This window comes from Strigops habroptila, chromosome 3 (assembly GCF_004027225.2).
Source record: "Strigops habroptila isolate Jane chromosome 3, bStrHab1.2.pri, whole genome shotgun sequence".
NCBI lineage: Eukaryota > Metazoa > Chordata > Aves > Psittaciformes > Psittacidae > Strigops > Strigops habroptila.
This window is the reverse complement of record NC_044279.2, coordinates 7,077,880-7,105,100: the sequence shown is the minus strand read 5'-3', so window position 1 is coordinate 7,105,100 and position 27,221 is coordinate 7,077,880. Positions and strand designations below refer to the sequence as shown.

Genomic DNA, 27,221 nt, shown 5'->3' with positions numbered 1-27,221 from the left:
CTTTGGCCATTAAACATGATGCAGGATTTCAAACATAACTCTGTATTTCACTCCAGAATTTCTACCGAGCATTGAAATCCTGGCTCTGGAACAGGACCCTACCTGAGGGATTGTACTCAAGTGAAACAGCAGCTTTTGATTCTATGGCAACAGCCTTTAATGCCCGGAATTCTTGGGACCATTTGAGCATAGGCAAGCAGGAGGGTGGCCTCCTAAATACCACGTCTCTGCACCTTGAAGACTGGTTATTTGCCAAACTCTGCCATGCTCAGAGTAGCCTGTTGCCCATTTATTGCATCCAGGGTGGTCTGGAGCCCTTTCAAAATTTACAGCCTACACAGCGGCTGGAGTTGTGGACAGACTGCTCTGAGCTGCCTGGTGGGACAGGAATATCTGTGAGTAGCAGTTAGCTCCCGTCAGCCAGATGTTAGTGCTTGGAGCTTGTTATTCAGAGCTGCTGATTAGTCTCTTGGGCATTTTGCCTCTTTGGTTCCTGACGTTAGCCAGACAGTGCCTGCAGATCACAGATGTTTGTTTTTCCATCCCTTTTGTCTTTCGTTCTTCAACCTCACAAAGCTTTTCCACTTCACCGCTGTGGCAACCTGTGGCATTTCCGTGCTTGAATAAGGGCTGAACCTGGTCCTCTGCTGTGCTTATGCCTGTTTGTCACTGCTTGCTCATTTACCTCTCTTGAGGCTGCTTCCACTGGGCACAGCAAACAGCTTCTTGCTGAGGTCTCCTCTTTGCGCTGGGCTTGCAGAGCAGCTCGGGAGCAGATGCCCTTCATCAAGCCCCTGTGCTTCATCCAGTCTGATTTCAATGCCATAATTCAGAATCATAGAATGTTTGGGGTTGGAAGAGACCTCAAAACTCATCCAGTTCCGACCCCCTGCCACGGGCAGGGACACCTTCCACTAGAGCAGGTTGCTCCAAGCCCTGTCCAACCTGTCTTTGAACACTGTCAGGGATGGGGCAGCCACAGCTTCTCTGAACAACCTGTGTCAGTGTCTTACCACCCTCATAGAGAAGAATTTCTTCCTTATATTTAACCCAAATATCTCCCATGTAAGCTTGAACCCATTACCCCTTGTCCTACCACTACAGTCCCTGATGAAGAGTCCCTCTCCAGCATCGTTGTAGGCCCCCTTCAGACACTGGAAGCTGCTCTGAGGTCTCCACGCAGCTTCTCTTCTCCAGGCTGAACAGCCCCAACTTTCTCAGCCTGTCTTCATACGGGAGATGCTCCAGCCCCTGATCATCCTCGTGGCCTCCTCTGGACTTGATCCAACAGCTCCATGTCCTTATGTTGAAGACACCAGAACTGTATGCAGTAGTCCAAGTGGGGTCTCACGAGAGCAGAGAGCAAACCCCAAAGGTTTCACAGGTCCCTTATTGCTTGCAGTGAAAGGCTTGAACCTCTTGTCCTGCTCCTGCCATGCCAGGGGCATCTCCGGCTGTGTGCATAAGTATGGTGTTGCAGTTGTTTCCATACGACTCAGCTCTGTTTGAGTGCCTGCTCCCTGCTCTAAATTAGTTTCTCTGACTCATCCTCCAGAGGAATTTTTATCTCTCCATTGACTGTAGAAAGAGCCCAGAAAGCCAGTGTTTCCTACCCAGGATCTAGGTTAGATACGTTAAGAAGGGTGGTGCAAAGATGACCCCAAGAGACCCACCAAGCACAGATAAATACAGGTCTGAGTGTGTCCTTTTCACTCCTCCTGCTTTTCTTCAGCTAAGTGGACTTAGCAAATGAGGTAGAATGGCTCCAGCAGTTTCTATGGATGCTCAAGAGAGATGTAGACGCCTCAGTGGCACCGGAGGACAGCAGGTTGCCCCAGGGCACCTTCATTTGCTCTTTGAACTCCAGAAGCTGTGCACAGCAGCAGTGCATGCCCAGGGCTTCCAGCCGAGCCTGCAGCCAAGGAAATCCTATCTGTTTGTAAAGGCAGCTGAGCTGCAGCAGCGTATGTGAAGTATAAAGCCAAGACATCCAGAGCGGAGGGATTTATAGGGGAACATGACTTTTATAGATGTTGCATTGACTTTAAACATTTGCCTTTCTCAGCACGGGTTCTCCTCTTGTGCATAAAACTTCCCCTAGGTATGATATATTTGCTGGGGAGGAGACATGGACTCCACTTAAGGTGAATGTCCCTGTTTCTGTGCTTTCTTGAGAGGCAGCTTTTAATGCATTACAGTCGCACTGTGGCCATTTGCCAGTACCCTCCCCTCCAGCCTGCTGGGATTTGCTCTGCTTCTCTCTTTCCTCATCTTGACTTAGAGATGACAGAGAAGCAAAGGCTTTTTTATATTATATAAACTATATTTTATTTTATATTTACTAATCTCAGTCCCTCCGTTCCCTTCTTGGCAAGGTAGATGTGGGCACTGAGCGCTTGCGCTCTGAACCTATTGAGGATTCAGGCCTGTCATTGCCTTGACAACAGTAGGTTTTGAATTCATTAAGCCCTTAATCAATCTTCTTTCCCTTTTTCCATGTGCCCCATGTCTCCCACTTAGTACTTTTTTGCCCCGAACAGCTATGTTTAATCCAAACCTCAGTTTACAGACACCCATACAGCACCTGTCACACTAAAGCACCAACCACCACTGTTAGGAACCCCAGGGAACTCCTAAGAGTTGTAATACATTAGTCTGAAGTAAACCATACTTAAACACCCCAAACCAGGTATAACCCTGGTTTAAACTAATATTATTCTCACATAAATTACTATTGGTAAAGAAAAATACTTTTCCTCACCAGCTGATGCTGGTTTTAAGTTTCAGCTGCATCTGGGGATGGTATATTTGAATATATCATACTTACTTCCTTCACTGCTACCCTACTATAGGGTGTATCCTTTCTATTAACCAGGACCATTAAATTAAATGAAGGTTCAGGGAGGTGTTGTAACATAAAGTATAAGTCAGCTCATTCAAAAGTCAACACTGACATTTCAATAAATAGCAGCAAAGCTTAAGATGCCGTGCTGTTCTGATCAGCAATTTCTCATTTCCCTGTGTTCCCATCAGTGAGAGGAAAGGACACAAGAACACAATACACTCTGTTTCGAGGTCTTGCTGGTTTTATCCCTTTCTTGGTATTTAATTAATTTGCTGTGTGTATGTGTGGGGGGAATTGTGACCTAATCCTATTGAAATACCAGCCAAGTAAAACAAGTTTAGCTTGGAGACGCGGTCACACAGCAACTCTGAGTTGGAGTACAATACACTTGAGGTTAGGTATATTGGCAAAGTAATTTAAGGCATATCAGACATAATTAGGTTTATTGTGAGAATAATAACACTAGGTGGGGGAAAAGCTGAGCTGGAAATTAAAGTGGATAGCAAGGTTTGGAAAGTTTGGTAGCTGTGGAAATGGAAACTTTTTGTACACGTTATAGAAGAAAAGCCTCTTACAGAGACTTTTAAAGCCCAACTGAAGCTGCATCTCTAGCTCTGGGACCAAAATAAAAAGGGAGGAAAAAAAAGGAAAAGCAAAAGCAGTAACTCAGTAACTCAGTCATTTTCAGCATTCAGGCAGAGCAAAATGCAGAAATCTATGAAGCCTGTCTCATAAGGTAGACTTAAAACTACATTTGTTCTCAGCACCTGAATTGCTTCTAGCAACAGAGGAAAGATTTTGTTTTTCTTTACTGAAAACATTTTCCTTTAAGCTCAGCATGGTTGAGCTGGGTAGTGCACTTTAACTTTCAGTGTCTTTTACCTTAATCTTAATCCATGTATTCTCCTGGAACAGGACAGAGGTGTATCAAGAATATCTCCCATCCATGCATGGTACCTAGAAGGAACTAGAGCTGATGCTGCATTACCTTGGATTGTCTTTGCAATCTGTATCTTGCAGATAGCTGTGTTGCAAAGCCCACGAGCTATCTACCCTTGCAGTGAGCTCTGTACATCCCCTGTAAGAGGGGCAGAGAGCCAGGAGTAGTGTGTCCTGGCTGCTGTCCCTGCTTTTTGCATGCTATGGAGGCATGTGCTGCCCCATGGTGCATTTTTTCACTGGCCACCTCGAGATGGAGGGAATCAGAGGGGGGTGACATGGGTCTCAGCAAAGAGACTGGCAGGGTGGCACTGCCTGTCCCTGGGGGCTAAATCCCTGGGATGTCTGTAAGACCCTCTGCTTCCCACCAGCCCTGACCCATCTCAAAGGGTAAACACTTCCCCAGTGGTGCTGACGGCTGGGAAGCTCTTGGGAAGGCAGAAAGCACAAGGTGTGGGGCTGGTGGGGCTGAGCACTGAGCCCAATGCTCCATGGCTGCAGCCAGGCAAGCAGGAGGACGGCTGCTCCTGCTAAACCACTTAGACACGAGACTTGACTGCCGCTCCCTTCCCAGATCCACCACCACATTCCTGTGGCATCTTGGGCGAATCGCTCGGAGGAACATTTTCAAAGGAAACAAGGCGAGAGCAGAGCTCCTCCGCCTCGGAGTGACGGGAAAAGCAGCCGGCTGGCTCTTGGTGTGCCTCCCTTGCTGCCTGCACAGTCAGCGAGGAGTGGAAAGGGACTTGGAGGTGCCCCAGAGTGAAGTTCTACCCTCTTGATTTATTTTTCTCTTCCTGGAGACCTTCTGTCTCCCACTGCCTGGGCAGGGAGTTTAGGGATTTACTGTCAGGACTGACTTATCTGCTCACTTGGCACAAGTGAGGTGCCTGTGGTAGGCAGCCTGGCTTATATCCTACACCTTTTGTTTTTTCTCTTTCCTGTCTTCTTGATGAGTGTGGTTTCTATTCTCGTTAAACCATCGCCTTTTTTGCTTTGCAAGTATAGGGAATAAGGTGTTGATCCCTTCCTGGGTACTGGCAGTGGCCAGTCCAAGTGCAGTGAAGACACATTTCCACCTCCATCCCCAGCCTTGGCAGAGAGGATTGTCTGTGACTGTCCCCTGGTATCTTTGCACCCCCCTGCTCAGCAGCGTTTCAAAGTGTCTGGGGAAACCAATGTCCCAGGACATGCTCTAGACATGGTTTGGGGGCCAGGAACCTCTCTCTAGGTGCATCCATGGTTTCAGCAACCCTCAAGTGCCTCCTAATCCTGTGTCCTCTAAGACTACCCCCAGCCTGGGAGCAGGGCTGCAAGGGCTGTGAGTTCAAAGGCAAAGGGTAGGGTTTTGAAACAGGTGCCTCCAACACTCACTGCAGATGAGAGCCACCAGCAATTCAGACACCTTGTCAGAGAGGAAGGTCTGGGTTTGCAAAGCATTTAGTCACAGGGGAATAGATTTTCTTCAAAAAAATCTGTTGTTCAGCTGAAGATCATCATTTAAACAGAAGAATAGGTTGTGGTTTTCCTTGTGAGCAACTTCCTGTGAGAAAACCATCCTCTGTGCTGAGCTGGTGTCTTGGTGGAGCTGCTGGCACTCAGGCCTTATGTCACAGCTTGTAAACACCATTCACATCTTCCAGGTACGTGGGCCTTTCTCAGCTGCTCATGGGGATGTCAGTGCCAAGTATCACCCAAGAGACCTGCCAAAAGGCTGTCCAAGAGCTGCCCCTGGCAAGGCTTCCAACAGTATTTAGGATGGTTTTCCATCAAGCAGTGGTTTGATGTAGATTGGAACAAACAAGGCCGTTTTTAAAGACTCATGGTTGCCCATGGACATGGATTTGGGTCTGTTTCCAGGGCAAGGTTCTTCAAACTTTACGAACACTATCTGTATGCTGCCCTTGCAGCCTGCCCCAGGCAGATAGAGAAGCCAGCTGACATTTAGTGGGAGTTGGGGTGGGATCCATCTCAGTCTGAACTATTAAGGCAATGGAGAGAGGTCCCCAAAAGTGGTCCACTTGAGACAAGTGTCTAAGGTAGGCAAGAAGTCTCCCCTTGGTTCCTCTCCAATGACGGCTGGGAAAGGTGACTTGACTGGCTGCATCTTAGGAGTTTAAAGTGAAAATCTGCCATAAGAGAGCAGTGAAATGGGAAGAAAAGCATCGCTCAGTGCTGAGACACCTTGGGGCGGGTGAGGCCTGGTAGAGGCTTCTGCAGGCAATGCTTTATACCTCAGTGAAGCCCCCATCTCTAGTATTTCAAATGAAGTGGACACTTGGGCCACAAGCCTTACACCTCCCGTGGCAGATGCTGACCCAGCATTCAGTAAGGTAAGGTAAGAACAGCCACAATCATTTCTTTCTCCATCCATTCTTATGTATCTTGGTGATTCATAGGAGGTCCCAGGGTGAAAGCCCAGCTCGTCTCCATTAATGCCAGTGATGCTGGATCTGGCCTTTGGACCCCAATTTGGTACCTCTGAAAGGTGCACTCTTGCAGCAAGCAGAGGTGATTTAACCCAGCACTGCCATGCCCCCACCACTTGACCAAACAGGATGGTTTAACAGTGCTGACAGGGGCTTTTCCACACTTCTGCAGGAGTGTTAGTCTTGGCTGAAAGGTTCCAATAACTGGAGGTTAAGTCACTCCATTCCAAACCCAATGCCCTCTGCTGCCAAACTCCTCCTGCTATCCTTTGCCACACTGTCGTCTTTCTACCCAACATGCTCACTCCCATGTAGCCTGCTCAAAGAGGCTGAACAAAAGGAGAAAGTGATGCTCAGGGTCTGAAATGAGGCCATGGCAAGGCAGGGCTCAAAGAGGACCTCCCTGGCCAGGAGAAGTGAAGATCGTCTCTGTGAGCAGTACTGTATCTTTATGATCTTCCTCAGGGCACAGAGCCCTTCCTCTTGCTAACAGCACAGAGGGGTTAGGGAAATGAATCCTGGTGGAGTTAAAGAAAAATAAAGAGCTATGTTTGGCTACTGAGCCCCTTGAGAGAGAGTTCATGAGTTATTGCTGTGCTGAGACAAACAGAGCTGGAGGTACGCACTTCATGCTGCGTAAGGTTTTGGTTTAAGATGTTTTATATAACTCGAACAGCACTAAAGCACAAAGCAACAAGTCAATATGCAGCAAATGCAGCTTTTACCTTTTCTGCAGAGCAGATTTATAGCAGGGAAAAGCAAGAGGCCAGCGGTGTGGGGTTGGGTGAGCTCGCTGGGATGCAGTGCAGAGGAGGCTCAGTAGCAGAGCAGGAGCTGCGCTTCCACTGCGCTTCCCACTGCAGGAGCTGCAGTGCTTGGGCTGTGTTTCCAGTCTCATTTCCTCCACCCAATAGGTTGTGCAGGGGTAATGCTCAGCCTGGGGTGTTGAAGGAGTATCCTGGCTAGACACTGCTCCAGTGCAGGGGTCAGGGGGAAGATTTGAGGGCAAGAAACTAGTGACCCATGCCCAGGTCTTCTAAACCCATGTCATGTCCATGCACAGATTAGTCTTACTGTCACACATTTAAGGACATTCCTACAGTCATCTTGCCTGGTGACACCCTATATCTAAATGTCTAAAAGGACTGTCTGATGTGAAATATATTTTCAAGATATCTGAAGTGAAAGACCTTTAGGTAGTGGAGCTCCAGTGCTTTTTATCAGTGCTGCCCCGAGGAACCATACCTGAGGAACTAGCAAGAATTCAACTCCTCTCCCTTTGGTAGATGAAAGGGAAGACTTAGGTGCCACTGCTGGGTTTTGTGTGATTTGAGCTCTGTAACACTAACTTCAGCCATTTAAGGACAATTTGTGGTGGATGAACACTGCCATCATGCCTTTCCTAGCCATTGTCCCATTCAAATGAAGCTTATAGAAGGCAGATATATGTGTCTGTCAATCAGGCAAATGTATAGATACGTCAGTTCAGGGTGTTTGATAAAGGGCTCACGTGCCTGTAATGTGACGCTCCGAAAATCAGTTTTATTTTTTACAGTGCTGATCTGTTTGGCAGATGGACAGATTTTGTAAATCATCTGGATGGGGTGAAACTCAAAACAGGGTATATTTGTGACAGGATGTTTCAGATAAATACTCAAATATATTTAATTTGTAGCTTCACAGCTGTAGGCTATCTGGGATAAATTCTAAGGCTCTATGTGTTTCTTGTTGTGCTACCTTTCTTGTGACATCTATTGATACTGCTCTGGACTCGAGTTAACCACTGCTGAGGAGGCCTTGCTAACAAAAACTGTGGAACAAGCAGATGTGCAGACAGAGTTCTCTACAACAAACAACTCTTCTGAACTGTGCGTCACTAGAGAATGTAACTTAAAGGCAACTTAGAAGAATAACCCACAAGTTTTTCTCAGGAGCTATTTCATGGTCCTTCTCTTTGTTTCTCATGTCTGAGGGCATGTATGCCATTGCTTAACTGCTGCTGTTGATACCTTGTGGGAATAGGAGTTGTGAGCTATCCATCCCTTCCTTCAGTGGTACTAATTGGAACTGGCTCCTCGGTGGCTTACCTTGCTTGATGGAGATTTCATTGTCCCTTACACATTGGATAAACAGCCCCACCACCTTCTAGTGTACCTCTCATGGCAAGCTGTGATAAGCAATAGCAGCGCAGGCCAGTCCCAGAAATGCCTTTGGGATAAGGTTTGATCTGGATGGTCATCAATGCAAACTGTGCATGAGACCAGCCAAAACGGGGTGTGAAATTCTTTTCTGTAGATAGGCTCCATAGGAAAGATTGTGCAATGCTGGGATATCTCATCTGGCTGCAAACAGCAAGTATTCAAATGGCAACATGGATTGAGGGATAGTTAACTCCTCACCTATGTGTTCAGCAGCTGGATTAGTTAAACCGGATGTGCTGAGCTCCTAGGTGTTGTAGTTACACAGTTCTCAGCACCTTGGTTGCACCCATGTGAACAGCAGCCCTAGCAGTAACCGCAAGGGTAGGACAGCACTCGCATTTAAACATCATCCTCACTGCAGAGCCCCATGGCAACTGCTGTTTGTAACCACACAGTGAGAATGTGAGGACTCCACCTTGTTATTTTTCCCCATGTAGAAGGAGCAAAGAGTTTATTTTTCAGCTGGTAGTCCTGCGATTGCAGGCAGGCATCCAACTGTCAAGCTGGGCTCTTCCTATCACCTATCCTGTTGGTAAACAAAGCTGTGCCTATCCGGCGGTACCTCTGTGTTTTATAACTGTGTTGTTTCAGTGATCTCTTTGGATATATCCAGATGATTGAAGCACTAAATGGTGGGTTTCAGGCTGGAGAGGGAGTGCATAAGCAAATGATCTGGCTAGCTGTGGATGGTGTTTGGGAAGTTTCTGAGTGGCTCTGTAGAGCTGGGCTAGCTCTGCTGACAAAGGATGAACCTCGAAAAGTCTGGGAGTGCCTCTGGGATGAGGCCAATGCCATCCCTGGTGTCTGATATCAGACATTACCATTCCCCCACCAGTCAGCCCAGACAGATGAGACACAGTTGGGTTCACACAACCTCACACTTCAGCTGCATGAATTGTTTGTTCCTCTGCATTGGACTCTATCATATGCCATGCCTATCACTGCATCGATGGAAAAGGCAAGAAATCCCTCATGAAGTAGAGTTTCCACCTCCTGCCTTCCCAACTAATGTCTTTTCCTAACTCAGTGCTCTCCTTTGCAGAGATTTAAATTAAAGAAGTGTTCTGCTTGAAGTTTTGCAAGGGTTTGGCAAACACAAAAGCCAAGATGTGCTGGCTGTTTTCAAACAGCACTTGGAATGAGCTGGGATCAAAACCAAACTCCCTCCTCTTCAGTGCAATTTCTGGCCCTCTATCTGTGAGCTCCCAGTCTCCCTTGTATGTATTTATAAAAGAACCCTCATGAGAAGATGGTCAGGACAAGCATTTGCCTTTTAGCAAAGTCCTGCAGTGCTTTAGCACCAGAAACAAGGGCTTATGGGGACTGGAAGCAGTTGCTGTGTTTGTGTTGACTGGCCAGGGTTCTCAGCTGCTGGGGGTTTCCAAAGCAAATGAAATGTTATTCATCAAGGCGGGCTCCCTCCCCTACTTTCAGTTGTTGAAAATACTACAAAGTAAGATGGAAAGAAACATGTAATCCTTCATCATCACAGTGAGGATTTACTTGTTTATTTAGATTCCCTGTCTGTTCCAAATGTTCTGCCAGAGAAAGCCCATCCAGGCTCCAGGAGTGCTTGACACACATAAAGAAAATAATCTAGATGTATATAGGAGATAAATGCGGCAGAAGACTCTGCCTCTCCCCACTGTGTACCAGTGCAGGAATCAGCTGAAAGACCCACTTACACAATAAAATATTTCAGGATGCTTTTTGTAGGAAAAGAAGGAAGGAGGCACATCACCCCAGGCAGAAATAGGTTATGATGGTGGCTCCTATAGATCAGAACCTTAATGGTGGAGCTGTCTTTGAGTCCCAGGTGCCTCCTCTTTTCCTGCTTGTAAAATGCCACCCATTGAACCTGGTGCCTTTGTAGTCAGTGAAAAGAGGGAGTTGTGTTCAGAGGGTGATTCCTCCCACTTAATTCCACCCTCTTGAAGGGTGTCCCTCCCTGCAAACATTTCAGGGGGAACCAAAAGAGAGGAGCCCAGACACAATTCCCACTTTTAGCTGCTTAAGAGAAGGCAGCTGAACCCCATCCCAAGTGTCATTGTCCATCAGGAACACAACTCCTTTGCATTGAAACTAGCCAGCAGCCTTTGTAGCAGGTGTTTCTCATCCCATTCCTATTGCTGCACCTACAAATGGGAAGCAAGTCAGAAATAGGAGACTGTAAACATGGTAATCATATGTAGCTGAGATAGACCTCTAGGATGAGGTGGTAGAGGAAGAACAATTATCAAACAGATGTTTTACATTTGGACCATCATCCAATGCAGTGAATTTGAAGATGCCTTGTGAGCTGCTCTTCTAGTGGTGCCTTGGGTGCAGCAGCTTTGAAGCTGAATCCTTTTTGTTTTGCCTACCTAAGAGCCAAAGACATGAGTGGACATCAAGAGTTTGATGTCCCTCCTGGGGGCAATATTGCAATAGGTTGGTAGGGGGCAGAATGGGAGGGGTAATTTTCAGCCAATGACCCCCTCAAAAAATCACTTCTGTTAAAGTTACGGGATCTTGAATGCTCCTAGAGACTGATGAGATTTTACCATTTAAGGTTTTGTCTGAAAGAAGTCAATATAATGAGATACTTAAGACAACTCAGTTCTTGAAAAAGCAGAACCAACCAGTCTGTGTTTTGCAGGTGCTGTCCTTATTTCACATGTTGACATAAAGAACAAAGGGCAGGCTTACATCAAAATCTGGGGTTTCTGAAGGGCTGCTAAGCCTACTCAAATCTAGAGTTTTCCTAAAGTGACACTCCTTGGCCCAAACTCATTTCATACCAGAAATAGGGCAGCTTTCCTCCATAAGTTCAATGTTGCTTCAGTGGTCTGTCAAAACAGTTCATATAAGTAATTGTGAATCACTAGTGTCATTAAGATCTGCAAGTGTTGGTGTTTTATGAATACAGAAGTGAAAGAGAGGATTTTACTGAAAAAGGTATAAAAATAGTATAGAACTTCCAAAAAAAGCATTCTGCTTCTGTAGAGCTGTGGGGTGTTTCAAGGAACCTCTTGCTTTAATAAACTTTTGTGTGAAGTTTACTCGTTTTTGTGTTGTTTCTGCTGTCCCCTCAGCTCATGTGCTCCTCGGTGCAGAAAGCGCTGTTTGAGGAGGAGGACAGAGTGAAGAAGCTGCAGCAGAAAGTGGCGACGCTGGAGAAGCGGAACAAGCAGCTGAGGGATCGGGTGAAGAAAGTCAAGAGGTCTCTCCGGCAAGCCAGGAAAAACACCAGGCACATGGAGCAGATGAATCGAAAGCTCAGTGAGAAACTTTCCTCTGCCGGTGGTCAAATCCCCTATATTAACTCTTTGAAGCAGGAGAACTCTCATGCTACCTACCTTAAAGTATAAAGCAAGAATAAGTGCTCAGGCCAATGATAATGGTGAATTTTGCCTGCATTAGATCAGGATCTGGCCCTCACGCCTTGTCTAAACTGCTTCAAACCTTGCATGGAAAACAAATCTGAACTTCCTTTAGACACAGAGCTAGATTAAACAGGAATGCAAACCGGATTTGGCTGTGTGTTGAAGGCGCAGCCCAAACCCCACATCCTCACTGTCCTCAATGGACCAGACAGTAATCTGTGCTTCTCCACCATCACCCCCTCCCACCTCTGTCACCAGATTCGGGTTGTCTTTGATGAACGTGGCAATTCAGCCCCATGGGCCATTGCAAGCACTCCATTTGCAGGAGCTCTTCTTGCCAACTCCTCACATGGGCTTGGCAAGCAAGGCCTGGGGATATATGGACATAGATGCTATAGGAAGAATGCAGGCATGAATGCTCTTTTCTCCATCATCACGCCCAAGGTCTAAACCTCACTTAAGCTTGACTAAATTCTACACCCAGTGTCTGAGCAAAGGCTATGTCCGGGATACAGTCAATTTGGGCCCCTCTTCAATATGAAGTATAGATGTGCCCAAATTGTCTTAAGATTGTTTATAAATGTCCCTAAATATTCTAAATAAAAATACCTAGTGTTTTCTATTTTACCAGGAAGTGCTTCAAGGGTCTCAGGTGCCTCAGGTGCCTCAACTCCTTCAGGTGCCTTTATCATTGCCCAGCCAACAAGGGTTGGAAACACATTATTTTGGGATTGTATCTATCTAGGACCTAATCCAGCTCCAACAGTCAGGAGTGGACTTAGCCTGACTATTAGTGGGTGTGGGATCAGGCCCAGCAGGCAGTTTCAGGTCCCATTTTCAAGCAGGTTTCATTTACAGTGTGGTCAAGGCTTCAAGTTTTGTAATCACTGTTTGAGGTATAATGGAGGTTGCTGGGCAGCCTCACTTAGTTACACTTAGGTACTGTAGAGACCACATCAATATCAACAGGGCATTAAAAATTAAGGTAGTTTATATATGTATATATTTTAAAAACCTATAGAAAATATTTTTATTACACATTTGATATATAGTCTAATTTCTTAAAATATGAAGTAAATCCCGTTTCTTGGTTATCTCATTAAAAAGAAGTCCATCATGTCCTTTATTCAACATTTACAAACTGACTTGTGCTCAAGCAGCATAGGTTAAGGAATCAGTATCTGTGGCTGATAACATTGTCAGCTGTGTTAATATACCAAAGCATGTCTTGGGTCTTGGTACTCAATCAAACTTCCTCCATAACAGTGCCCCATAAGGAGAGAAAGGTAGAAAAAGAGGTTTTGTGGTTTTCTTCCTTTCTCAAAATAGTTTTTCTTACTCCAAGCATGAGACCCAAGTGCAGATATGCTTCAGGGGCAGCCAGTCCTTGCTCTGCCCCTGGCAACACTGACAATATGCCAGGGCTAAGCCCGATTCATACAAGGTGGACTGATACAGATGATCTTTACCATAGAGACGAGGCCCTCAGCAATAACAGTGTGCAAACCACCACTCTGCTCCTAACTCTCCACACTTACCAGGTCACTGCATGGTCTACCCGCTGTGCCCCAGCACTCAAGATTAGAGTATACCCAGGCCACAGCCCTGCTGGACCACGCTTTAACTATCCCTGCACTAGGAAAAGCCCGTATCAGCTTTCAGCCTTAAGCTTCAGGCCGAGCTGAACTCAGAAGTTAAGCCTCATGTTGGCTTCTAGGGTGCTGCTGAGTTTAATTACCTTCCTTTCACTCCTTTTGGAAATAGAGCTTTCCCCAACCTTCTTTGAAATAATATTGGCATTTCTTAAGATTCTGACTCCTCCACAAGCTCCACTGGCTTCAAAGGCTTTGCCTACCAAATCAGCACAATTTGAGTTGTTTTGTGCTGTAGTCAGCAATGCTGTTTCCTGACCATTACTACAGACCCAAGGCTTCCCTAGAAGCCATCGAGAGATTTTAACTCCAAAATTTAAATCCATAGGAAAGTAACTACTTTTTTGTTTGTTTGTTTCTGATTTCTAAACTGCTGTTTAAATAAATGAACTGTTTTTCCTCGTATATGTATTAAAAGCTTGTGTTTTGATTTTTTTTTTTTTGTTAATAAAACTATTCCCTCTGGTATTCATTCATGTTTTATAAATGCTTGTATAAAGCTGAGAAAGTATAGTTAATATAGCCATAGCTTTGCTATTCTTACAGATTTTCCACACACAGTGTTGAAAATCCTTTTCTTTTGGCTGATACTTCTGTCTCTTGATGAAATGATTGGGATTTTCCCCTACTCCCCCCTTCCTTTAGCTTAAAAAAAGTAAACCAGTTTGTTCTCCTCGTCAGTTTTGTGAGACTTTTGTTACTTTGCAAAGGAAACAAAAAAACCCAAAAGCAAAATTGAAATGCAACCCAGAATGTTGCCTTTGGGTATAAACCCGAAAAATAGTTTCCTTGTGAGTTTTTTTTTCATTTCATTCCTTCTTGGGTTTGGATCATTTCCAGAGATAAGGACTAGCAGTTGGATCAGATCACAAGTTAACCCTCTCCACAAGGAACAAGGGATGCCAAGCCCAAATAAATTGCTATTAAAGTGTCACCACTGACTGCCTCTCCCTGTTGGTAGTATCCAGAGAGTGACCAGGGAGGCTGTATGGACAGGAAACAGGAATGGGAAGAGGAATTTCGTTCTGTTCATCCAGGTTGCTACATGTCACATAAACATACTTGAATGTTGTTTAGACCCATTCTGTGTCAACTTCAGGGACCAGCTAATCTGGAAACCCACAAAAAGGGCAGAATTTCATGCCATTTTACAAATCAATGTGAAAGGCATGATGGAGCATATTCCTTTTGAAGAGTTACATAAGAGAGACTGGGATGCAGAAATGCAGAGGAGGTTGGCATAGCTAGATAGGTTGGTAAGGGATGGTATAGAAACCCCCCAAAAATCCTGGAAAAAGGGAAAAATAAGACAAAAATTAAAAAGTAATCAGAAGTGTATAGATGAGGAAGGCAATTGGTTAGAAGCAACACCAAATGTGGCAGCCTCCCAGGCAAAATTAAAGATGCTTTACAAATTAACAACATCTGCTTCTGCAAACACATCAGGAGCTTGAAGGCTGCCAGAATGTCTTCAGGGCCAGTGCTAGGGGTTCCCAGAGCAGACAAAGCCAGAAACAAAGGCAAGGAGAGGGGTTTTGGCAGCTGTGTTCACTGTGGACGAATTCAGGGATGCTCTGATGGATGAATCAGTTTTTCCTGATGGATCCAGAAGATGACAAGAAGAGAAAGAGCAAAATGAATAGTAACAAATTGCAAGGACAGAGAGCAAAAAGGTATGTACAGTAACAAAGAGTAGACTTAGCTGAGTGATGCTGGGTGAATGACTGACAACAAAAACAAGTGAAATGCAATGTAGGTAACATAAAAAGATATTAACAGGCCAAAAGAAAAACAGTCCTATCTTTTCACATGAAAGGAGATGCTCTGAGCTGGCACCAGACAGCTAATATCATTGTATATAATTAGTGGTAAATTAGTCAACAAATTGGATCAATCTAGTATCATGATGATAGAGAGGTTACACCATATTCTATGAAAACATTGGCTCAATACTTAGTTGCAATCAAAGCTGTAGTTGAAGTGGTAGAAATTGTTCAGCAAGGGCTAGAGACCATAATTACACTGCTAAGTATGAGGGATGCCCACTTCTGGAATGCAGAGTGCAGTTATTGCCTGTCTCCAAAAAAGGTGTTTAATAGGAAATGTATAGTGAGAGGCAACAAGGGAAATCCAAAAACTAAAGTAGCTTCATATGACAAATGACCATATTTTCCAGGACTTTGGGCTGGAGGAGAAAGAGGAGAATGGCAGAGGTGAAACAGGAGGGGAAATTTGCGGATTGTCCTCTTTTCAGCACCACCACATGCCTCTGTTGTGCTGCTTCAGTCACCGGTTAAACTTTTGCAAGGTTTGTGTGTCTCACCAGAGCTGAAGTGCATAATTCAGATGCTCATCTGTACCTAAAAAAATACCTTCTATCCTTAAACTTTACAATAGGTTTTAATGTGTTTTTTGAAAGTCGATGTTCATAGAGCAAAGTGCTTCAAATAAGCTGTATAATTTTCTCTTACATCTCAAGCACTGTCTTGATTTAACAACCCTACCTGGGTAGTTCAGGAAGAGCCATATACTAAAGGAAGGTTTATGGAGAGCAGACAATGTTAGTAGCTTTCTTTGCTCCTTAACACCAAAACCATTGAGAAGAGAATGACTTCCATATGTTTGAACAATAATTCAGGGGAATAGCCATGTTATTCTGTTTGGGTTTGAGCAGGAGGGATTTTTGGAACAGAAGAGCACATTTGTGTTTCCGAGCTGTATCAGTAAAGCCCATTTCTAATACTCAAAACTTTAAATCTCTCATTAATGAGGCAAAGGACCCCAAATTAATTGTGGAGAGCAGATAAAACTGACAAGATATGTCATTCTTTCTTATAATAAATCCAAGTAATTGCAAGGAAAATTCATTTTCCTTCCGATTTAACCCCAATTATTTTCATTTAATCACAGAAACGTTGCTATTTCCCTCCAAACCAGACTGCTTTGCGTGTGAAACATCGTTTCCAACAGGCTCTTGGTTTTAGGCATGTTTCTAATCCCCTAAAACAAACACAGAGAGCAGGACAGCACATCCCAGCATACGTGGCACTGCTAGGAGGGCTCATAGTCTCTCGCTGCACCATCAGGAAACCAGGCCAAGTCATCCCAATAGGGACTTCCCAAGCGGCATTGGGACTAATGCCTGGGGAAGTGGGCACAACACAGAAGTAGTGGGGTAGGAGTGATGCTGTCTTGGTAGGTCAAGATTTGGTGTAGATGATACCAAGCTGGGCGGGAGTGTTGATCTGCTGGAGGATAGGGAGGCTCTGCAGAGGGATCTGGACAGGCTGGATCAATGGGCTGTGGCCAACAGTAAGAGGTTTAACAAGGCAAAGTGCCGGGTCCTGCACTTGGGTCACAACAACCCCATGGAACACCACAGCCTTGGGGAAGAATGGCTGTAAAGCTGCTCAGCGGAAAAGGACCTGGGGGTGCTGGTTGATGGAGCTGAACACGAGCAGCTTGTGCCCAGGCAGCCAAGAAAGCCAAGAGCATCCTGGCCTGTATCAGCGATAGTGTAGCCAGCAGGGCCAGGGCAGTGATCATCCCCCTGTGCTGGGCACTGTGCTGGGCACCTCGAATCCTGTGTTCAGTTCTGGCCCCTCACTACAAGAGAGATATTGAGGTGCTGGAGCGGGGCCAGAGAAGGGCACCGGAGCTGGTGCAGGGCCTGGAGCACAAGTGTTATGAGGAATGGCTGAGAGACCTGGGGGGGTTTAGTGTGGAGAAGAGAAGGCTCAGGGGGGACCTTATCGCCCTCTACAACTGCCTGACAGGAGGATGGAGCGAGGTGAGGTTCGTCTCATCTCCCAAGTAACAAGCGATAGGACCAGAGGAAATGGCCTCAAGCAGGGCCAGGGGAAGTTTAGACTGGATGTCAGGAAAAATGTCTGCACCACAAGGGTTGTCAAGCATTGGAACAGGCTGCCCAGAGCAGTGGTGGAGTCACCATCCCTGGAGGTGTTTAAAAGACGTGTAGATGTGGCGCTTAGGACATGGTTTAGTGGACTTGGCAGTGTTGGGTTAAGCATTGGAGTCAATGATCTTAAAGGTCTTTTCCAGCCTAAATGATTCTATAATTCTATGACTTGGTTGGTTTTCCATTAGATGGGCTTGGTGGCATCACACCTTTGCTGAGGTGCCCGATTTCTTCTGATGACAGTGTCCTAGCAATTGCTTCCTGCTTTGGTTAATGCTAATTGTGCACAATGACATCTCCCACTCTGGTTACCTGCCTATGAATAATGGGGTTTTTTTCTTTCTATTGAAGTTTTTCAGAAACAAGGAGCCATTTCTCAGAACAAGGTGGTGGTTCTGGTGTTGAATAATTGTTTTGCAACATTAAAATATAATCCGGGAAGCAACATTTTCTTTGGCAGGCTCCTACTTTGGAGTCACGACAAAATTCGGCAGAAGTCTGTTCGCACCCTTATACCCTCCTGCCCCAACAAAAACTTGCAGGAGGCCTCTGAAATGTCTTGATTTTGCCATGCACACATGCTCACCAAAGCTTTGCAGCGCTTCATGGCTAAAACCACAGCAAATGCCCTTAAATGAAGGTTTCTGAGCCTGTCCAGGGTCATCATTCCAACAGGACAGCCGAGCTGCCACAGACTGCAGCACAGATAGCCCATGCCACAGCAGATAAAACCACCTTTTTATCGTATCTCCAGCTCCAGGAGGCCTCTGCAGTGCCCTGGGGCTGGGGCATATGCTGGTCTGTGCATGCAGAGAGGTGCCATAAGGACAAGGGTGCTCCAGTGAGCTCAGAAAGGAGACAAGGAGTAGCTACAGGAGAAAAACTGGAACTGGAGCAGTCATAGGGCCAGAACTGGTCTTACACCAGTGCCTGGATGGGACTCCTGGAAGAAAGAGAGTCATTTACTATACACTGTCCATCCAGGGTCTGCACAGGGGAGCCCAAAGGCCCTCACTGGTGAGGGCTCAGTTGTGTCAGTGACATTCCACTGAGGCAAGAGGAGGTATTTGCTTAAAAACCAGCAAGAGAGGATTGGCAGAGAATGGGGAAGGTCCAGCTCATCTGCAGCCCTGGGCAAAAACCCCTCTATCGTACATGTGTTTTGTATAAGCAGATGGCCAGGAGCTGCATAGCTCCAGATCTAGACCTAGGTAAAGCACCCGCACGGACAGCAATAAAGAAGTGGTCACTTCCATGGTGGAGCAACCCAAGCAAGCTTGCTGCTGACCTGGAGGCATTGCTTTCAGTTGGCAACTTGGCAGCACGGTGAAGAGTAGAGGTGACCTCGACCCATCGCTGTCAGCATCCAGAGCACACAAAGTGGCCTGGCTCCTTTTCTCCATTTCTAATTGCTCTGACAGACTCTTGGGATCTTTTCTGCAAGAAAGGCAGTAGAAAGGAAACCCAAAACCACATGGTTTTGGAGGGCCACCAGCTGCCAAAGTGCAGCCCATAGATCACAGTCTGGGAACAAATGCAACTGAATACTTCACCTTTCCACTGACTACCTCGACTCCTTAAAATGCTTAAAATCATGATCCACTCTAAGTGAAGCAAAGGCACCAAGACACATATAAATCACTTAACTCATGCAGCAGTTCAATGGCAGGTCTGCCTAAGAAAATTCAGGGACCCTTGACTTTTGGCCCCTGCTCTAGTTTCTAGAATTGCCGACTGCTCAAGTGGGACAGGGAGGGGAGATGCCAGCGCATCGGTGAGGGGACACAGCTCCTTGCAGAGGATGAACCAGAGTGGTCTGCATTAGGTGCCAAAATTCAGATCTCTTTTTCAGACAGGAACACACCTACCTGAACAAAAGCAATGGGACTAATGTACTCCTTGATGGAGCGAAGCCCAAGGAGGTCTCTTCTGGTCCTCAGCAGCAAGAACTCTTTCAACAGCCTTCAACTATTGAAAATCTTTACACAGTCCCCACACAGAACCCAGGTCTTTCGGGATACTGCCATAATTTGGCACTTCTCATATGGCCAGGCTGCCTGGCAGAAGGCGAACTGGGGAATCCATCATGATAGGAACCACCAGAACATCATCCCTTTGCTGGACCCATGCACAGAGGACCACTAGCTCTTGGGCAGGTAATCCATCACCTGCAGTATCTCCCCCAACAGCTCTCCCAGTGCTCCCCATACAAGCAGAGGCTGGAAACCCACTGCTTCTTCTCAGTGTTTCCTTGCAGAGTAAACATGCTCTTTGCAGAGCAGAGAGGAGTTTTGACACTTCTTTTTTTCCCTATTCGGTTTTGTTTACTTCAGCAGATAGGCCATAATCCAAGCCATAATTTTTGCAGGACTCAGTCGAATGCTGCCTCTGAAGTTTGTAAGTATTTGCCCCGTCATCTGCCCTGTTCCCCCTGCCCATGCACACATCCCACAGGCTCCAAAGGGAAAGTTTGCTTCTGCCAGGGCTTTGCTCAGCTGAGTCAGTGCTGGAGCCTGGATTTTCCTCTCTGCCTACAGCCTCCCTCTCAGCCCTGGACCTGCTGGTTGCTCAGTAAAGCAAATCTGCTCCGTGGGTATGAGGCCTTGGGCAGAAAAATGCCATCAGAGAAGTTTCATTAGCTTCCCACAGAGCAACAAGGGAGCTTGTGGGTTGTCTCATGAATTCACAGAGTAGGAGGGGAGCAGCAGCCTGATTGAAAAGTATTTCAGGTTGTTCATAGAATCACAGACTAGTTTGGATTGGAAGGGACATTAAAGCTCACCCAGTTCCAACCCCCTGCCACTGGCAGGGACACCTCCCACTAGAGCAGGTTGCTCCAAGCCCCTGTGTCCAACCTGGCCTTGAACACTGCCAGGGGTGGGGCAGCCACAGCTTCTCTGGGCACCCTGTGCCAGCGCCTCAGCACCCTCACAGAGAAGAGCTTCCTTATATCTAACCTTAATCTCCCCTCTTCCAGTTTCAAGCTATTCCCTCTTGTCCTGTCACTAAACTCCCTGATGAAGAGTCCACCCCCATCTTACCTATAAGCCCTCTTTAAATACTGGAAGGCTGCTATGAGGTTTTCCTGGAGCCTTCTCTTCTCTAGGCTAAACAACCCAAACTCTTTCAGCCTGTCCTCATAAGGAAGATGCTCCATCCCCCTGATCATTTTTATGGCCCTCCTTTGGACCCACTCGAACAGATCCATGCCTTATGCTGGGGTGCCCAGAGCTGTATGCAGTAGTCCAGGTGGGGCGCCAGGACATCTGAGTAGAAGAGATAATCCCCTCCCTCAACCTGCTGGCCACACTTCTTTTAACCTTCACAGCCCCATTTCTTCATCTCTTTCTCACCCAGGAGGTAAGAGTGGGTCTGATGGCCAGAGGTGCTCCCATGGGGTCACTGGTGGCTTGCAAAGAGGAGAGAGGGACCCTCACCAGGGCACACAAGGGAAGGGCTGGACCAGCTAAGAAGGGAGGAGGAAAGTGCAGATCAGCAAGTTGTCCCAACCACTTATTTATGTTTCAGATGACATTTCTGTTCCACTTCCCCTGCCCAGAGAAAAGCAGAGAGCCTCCAAGGCAGAAGGGATTTATTTGATCTGCCATGCCAGTAAAGCTCAGGCAGACAACGGATGGGATGGGATGCCTGATCTCTGCTCACCGTTTGAGGACAAACACATGATCACATCACAAAGGGGTGTTCGCTTGAACTGTTCCCATGCATTTCCATGGGAACGGGGCAACTGTTTTGGTTTCTTCTTTTTAATATTTCTTTTATGATTATTTCTGAAATGCCCTGCTAGCTGGAGACTTGGCCTCGAGAGATAAGGAAGAGGAAATGTCACAGGCTGTTGTCAATAAATTATTTTTCCCATTTCTTGATGCCAGAAAAAGCAGCCCTTGCTGGAGGAAAACAGATCTTGGGTTATGCTCTCTTCAAATTATTTGTTTCGGAGATGTTAGAAATTGCTGTGCGCACCGATAGGCATAGCATGTTAGTTGGAAGCTGGCAGCAATGAAAACCTTTTCTGTAGTAAAAGAAAACATCTCATAACCTGATAGCTTTTCTCTTGTGCATACGTAGGTGGTTCAGGCTAGTGTTAGGATTACAATCTGTTCTTCTTCACCATCACAAAATGAGGGCTTTGCTTTGCTCCCCACAAACACAAGATGAAGAGCTAATTCCTGCCTCAAGAAATGAATCTTATAATTGCAGCTGGAAGCAGCACTGCTTGCCAGGAGAGCAGGACAGCTGTGATTTTACAACACTTCCAGTAGCTGTATTTACACAGTTCAGGTTGAAAGTTTCCGTGCTGGTGCCGATCTCTGCCTCAGTGCATGGAAAAAGTTGTTTCCAAACTGTCAACCATCACTGGGGCTGTCTGCAACTGAAAAACATTTTATTTTCCTCTAAATATTTTTGCTGATTTTTTTACCATCTCCATCTTTGGAGCAAAGAGCTGGAGCCTGGTGAGGATATTTTTACGTCAAGTCTATTATTTCTGTGGAAAATCCACACCGATTCAGGCAGGTTATAATGAATGGTTAAGAGTTCTTCAGCTGCAGACACTCAGCCAAGTCTCCCTCTTACCCAGCTTCACTGTCCCAGTCTTATGGACCACACTAGTACTGGTCACTGGTGGGATCCCCGGCATTGTACCACAGCTCAGAAATACAGTGAAATACGATGGTCCAAGAGGTGCCACTTGCTAAAAGTCTCTGCCAGAGAGTATTGCTTGTAGATGCATCCTTATAGCACTAGGGAAGCTCCTCCTATGGCCACACACTTGGTACCTCATCCTATGGGAGATGAAAATCACCACAGATCTGGAATTGCTCCAAGATGGAGAGTCTGGTCAAAACCCAACGGTCCTAGCCTCATTTCCATTGAGATTTAAGGGAACAAGGCTGTTTTCAAAGCCTGGGAGCCTGCAACACCAGAAAACCTCACCTCACTCAAAAACCCACCTCCTGTTCTCTAGTGTCCCTGTGGCAAGAGAAGGCGTGGCAGTATCAGCTGCTTTTGATCACAGCCCTATTGTTTGAGATGCTTTCCTAAATAATCCATGTAGGACCAAGCAGGTCATGGTTGCACCAAGCATGAACCACCATGCACTCAGTGCTATAGCCACACTGCACTTAAATGGCCTGCCAAGAAACAGGGCTGTGAGCCAGAGAGTGGCTGAGATGAAATAAAGGAATTCATCTCCTCCATCAAGAAGGGAGCTGCTGGATGGGGCAGCAGGAGGACAGATAAAGGTGATGTCAACAAGACAGACAAATTGGTAAGAGCAGCTGGGGAGAATAACCTTTAATCCCCCATGACAGATGTCTCCAATAAAGCACATGGACCAGATTTGTCATGACAAGGTCTGGAGCATCACTCAGACCTCATGAGTATAGCAAATCCATCCAAGACTCGGAATTACATACATCCCTTCCAGCATCTCATCTCCACAAGGCAACAATGATATCGTCTCTCTGGGCCCCGTTGCAATAGCAGTTGCCACGTTGATAGCAGGTACACGCTGAGCTGCTGAGCGCACTAAGGGATGCATAGCTTATGATATGATACAATCTTATGTTTCCACTGTTCCTTCAGTCCTCCATTACGTTTGATAACTATCACTAAAGCCCAGCCATGCAGGCACATCTGGAACAGGAGAGCTGTTTAACAACCACTGCAGCAGCAAGGTCATTGAAGACAAGAAATAAGAAAGGATTTCCACTGATTGGAGACCAGTAGCTGGTTATGGGAGCAGATTGCAAACCCTACAGAAAAGCTATAGGGACTCTGATGAAGAGTGTTAGGGTTTCATCAGGGGCTGGGCAATGTTAGATGGTTGGTGCAGGCACTGAATTGCTGGCTATAAAGGTCGTCCGAAATTGGGAGTCATCTTGGGGGGAGACAAGACCCTGCAGAGCCAGATTGAGCTGCTGGACTAAACCCTGCCTTCCAGCAGAGCATTGTTGGGATGATGCCCCAGTCATCACCAAGTGCTTTCATTGAGACCATGTAGAGGGCACAGCTGGTATGGGTGTGCACACACAGAGGCAGCTGCCACATGTGGTACCTATAGATGCACAGCAGCTCTCTGGGACAAGGGGACATCCCAGATAACTGGGCAGTTCCTGTATTTTGGTGGGTACCCAAGGAAATAAAATGGTAAATAAATACTATTAAATAAAAGTAGAATAAATGATAATAACAGTAAAAAGTAAGATAATAATAAAACAAAATTACAATCAGTAGTAGTAAAATAATTTGCAACTAAATTGATAACAATGTAGGTAGCTTTAAAAAATCCCAAGGTTGGAGCCAGCCAATTCTCCCATCTTGGTGACAGGGCCTGCTCTTATATGTGATCTAATTCACAGTTTAGCACATGATTGTGCACACATGGACCATGGGAAGCTAGAAACCATGGTTCAACACCCTCCTCAGCACCCATCCTTCTCACCAAGCAGTCAACTGCGGCTGAAGCCCCAGGCTGGGAAGTGACCATCCACCCAAACCTGGACCAAAGCTGTGGGGAACACAGCTTTGAAGCCTGATGGCACCGACACTGACCAAAGCAGGGGGAAATCTTCACACCAAAGCCTGATTAAAGTGCTCATCTTGTGTTTTTATCCAAGAACAATTTAATATTAAGGGGAATGAGCAACACCCAGGCTCAGGACTGGCAGCTTCCACATGAATGCACATATTTAAATGAAAATCCTGAAGGTGCCAGACCTGGAGGATAACATACACTGATGCGCTGCAACATGTATGAACGCTTCAGCAGGTATCTATACTCAGGATATGCTGGGCAAGTACAGACAACAAATACCCAACCTGTTGAGATACAGCCTGAGGCAGAAGACATCAGCACCACTAATGAGGTGTTTGACATCTGCCAGGAGCCTTCACAGCCTCTGCGCAATTACTTAGATGAGTGTAAGGAGGAGATGAAACATTGATAGTGGCTTGACATGGACCTAGTGAACCTTCAATGCTTGGTGCAGGGGCACCCAGGTTGTCCAGGGTAGGGTATATGAGGAGGCAAACAATTTTCACACAAACTCTTACACTGAATCCATCTGGTTCATGCTCATGCAGGCAGTGGTCCTTCACACCTCCAGCAAAGCCTCGCCAGTGCCTTGGCATGCAGGTGAAACCCCAGCTTCGAGCACCTTTGCTTCGTGACCGGCCCCAGGATGCCAGGCAACAGGCAACTTCCCAAGACCTCAGACATCTCTTGGCTGGCCCATCCTTCCAAGTGCAATCATACAAGTCCAGCCTTGCAGCTACATATGACTCACATGACATCCAGGTCCCACCCCAAACACCACTAGCATGGATGCTGCTTGCTATGAGAGGCCAGCACATTGTCTCAACTACCTGCTATTGCAGTCATGGAGCAAAAGCATCCTCCCTTCATTTACTCATAGAATCATCATAAAATCATAGAATGGTTTGAGTTAGAAAGGACCTTAGGATCATCCAATTCCAACCCCATCCCATGGACAGGGACACCTTCGACAAGACCAGATTGCTCCAAGCCCCGTCCAGCCTGGCCTTGAACACTACCAGGGATGGAGCATTTACCACTTCTCTGGGCAATCTGTTCCAGTGCCTCACCACCCTCACAGTAAAGAACTTCTTCCTTACATCTAACCTGAATTTCCCCTGTTTAAGTTTAAATCCATTGTTCCTTGTCCTATCACTACAATCTGTTCACACAGCTCCCAAAACACATTCAGTAAGGCACAAAATCCATCACACAAATATGAAGCCATCATGCAGTGGACACAAAACTTGCCCACGTTGTTTTCCAGGTAAAACTAAATGACCATGCACTGTGTTGGCTTTGCAAATATAACATACCTCCTTCTGATCTGGTGGGTCTAACAGGTAGGAGGCTTTTTAAATCAGCTGCAACTGTCTTAAAATGCATATTGTGAATTCAGATGCAGACAGCTGAGTTGTACTGAGGAAGCTAAGACTACATGGCACTGCAGCTAGACCTGTGGGCAGCCCAGGGACAGGCTATTGAGGTTCCAGATCCAGCCCTACTCAATGCAATGAGGTTTGGGCTGCACTCAGAGCACCCATGACAGGTACCTAGTTCTGTGAACTGAATAAGGGGCTGAATGGGCTGGAAGAAGGAAAAGGTAATCACACTGTTTTAATTACAGACAATGGAAGCTTTCCAGCCCCATCATTACAGCCCATGCAGAGACAAAAATCCCTGTTCTGCTAAAGGGATAAAATAGAATGCATTGTCACGCTGCGGATCAAGCTGATCTGAACTTTATATTCCTCATCTGCTGTATGCTTAATTCTCATTTTTAATTGACTGCAGATTTTCTTTGGTTTCAAAACTTCATCTTCAAAACAGATTCTTTGTGTTCTTTATAGAAATAGGCTTCGGGGTATATGAGCAGGGCTGGTGGGGGGCTCCACACTGCTGATAAGTAATGATATTTTCTCTGCAGCAGGAGCCAGGGTCAAGCGAGACGTGGTGTACAGTCTTTGCTGATGAGCAAGGAGTGGGAGGAAGCAGCATATTTCCAGCCATAAACCAGGGGGACATTAAGAAGTTACAGGCAGCTTTGGCAACACAGAGCTCATTATCCCAGTGGGTGGGAAATGCATTGCAGATGCAGCAGCCTTGCTGGAAATCCAGTGGGGAAAAGGTGGTAAGGACCTGTGCAGGCAACAGGCAGGACAGTAGGGGGAAAATGACCATTTTCACAGGTACTGCTAAGTCCTGTGCCCGAAATGTTCATCTGGGCACCAGGCTGCTGGGAAAGAAAAGAGGCAAACTTTTTGAGACATGATGAAAGACCTCAAAACCCACAGAGATTTGGGCTACCAGAACAGGAAGGATTCTCAGGTAGTGATCTAGCACTGGGCTGAAGTTCATTTTTGGGATCTAAGCAGGTTTTTAGGTTGTCTCCTAAATGACTTGCATGAAAAGTCAAAGGAAACGTCAAAAGCAGGAACTGGAACCCAGGTTTTAGCTTCACATTTTGCTGTTTTCATCCATCCATTCCTTTTCTCTTTGTTGATGTGCTAAGTTTTCTCTTTCTGAGCCATATATTTGGAGGAAGAAAAAAAGATACTGCAGATTGATTTTCTCAGTTTCAGTCAGACTCCATGATACAAGTGGCAATTCAGTAGGATAAGCTCATTCCCTTTTCACTTTTTATGGATTTCATTAAGAAGCACGAACAGGCGAAAATCCCTCTAAGCAATCATATTACCAGACTAATTTGCTAGACTTTCATTAAAGCAATTAAAGATAGAATGATGCAATGACCCAGTTCAGGACCCAATTAAGACTGAATCAATAAATCAGTAGGTTTAAATCACCACCATAAGGCCATAGATAATCAAAACAAGTTATGAGGCTGATGCTAAACAGAATTACTGTATTAAAATTGCCACAGGAGAACTTCAAGAATGAAATACTTTCCAACTGACGTCCCCAGCTCATCTTATTAGAACCAACTTTGTGGTGATGGGCCCAGGCTGGTACAGATCCGTCAGCCTGCTGGGGAACATTGCTTGTGTGCACAGCAAAACAGCCCTCCCAGGCCATGTGGTAGCTGTATGTAGCCCTGGACATGGTGACTTCCAAACACAAGTGTCAGGACCTTGTCCATCTGTTCAGCCACATTTGGAGCTAAATCATCTCATCGGTCTGTCACCACCTCCTTTGCACAGGTAAGTAAAGCCCTGCGGTGACCTGCTAACAAATCCTTCTTAACCCCAGCTTGAAGGCGTTTGTCTTTCTTCCAGTGGAATTGCTGAACACTTGGATCTGTCTGTAGGTTTAATGCGAATCATTGATAAACTCGAGCACATGGCACCTGCTGCA

The 27,221-nt window shown here is 46.0% G+C and overlaps 1 protein-coding gene across 1 annotated transcript in view; it reads left to right on the top strand.

Moving 5' to 3' along the window:
• The window catches only part of CCDC3 (coiled-coil domain containing 3), a 40,742-nt gene extending 26,658 nt beyond the window's left edge, over positions 1-14,084 (top strand). Inside the window, 3 exon segments of the mRNA XM_030480684.1 lie at positions 11,489-11,734; positions 11,736-11,776; positions 11,778-14,084. Coding sequence (XP_030336544.1) covers positions 11,489-11,734; positions 11,736-11,776; positions 11,778-11,880 — 390 coding nt within the window. The 3' untranslated portion in view covers positions 11,881-14,084.
• Positions 14,085-27,221: the final 13,137 nt, after the last annotated feature.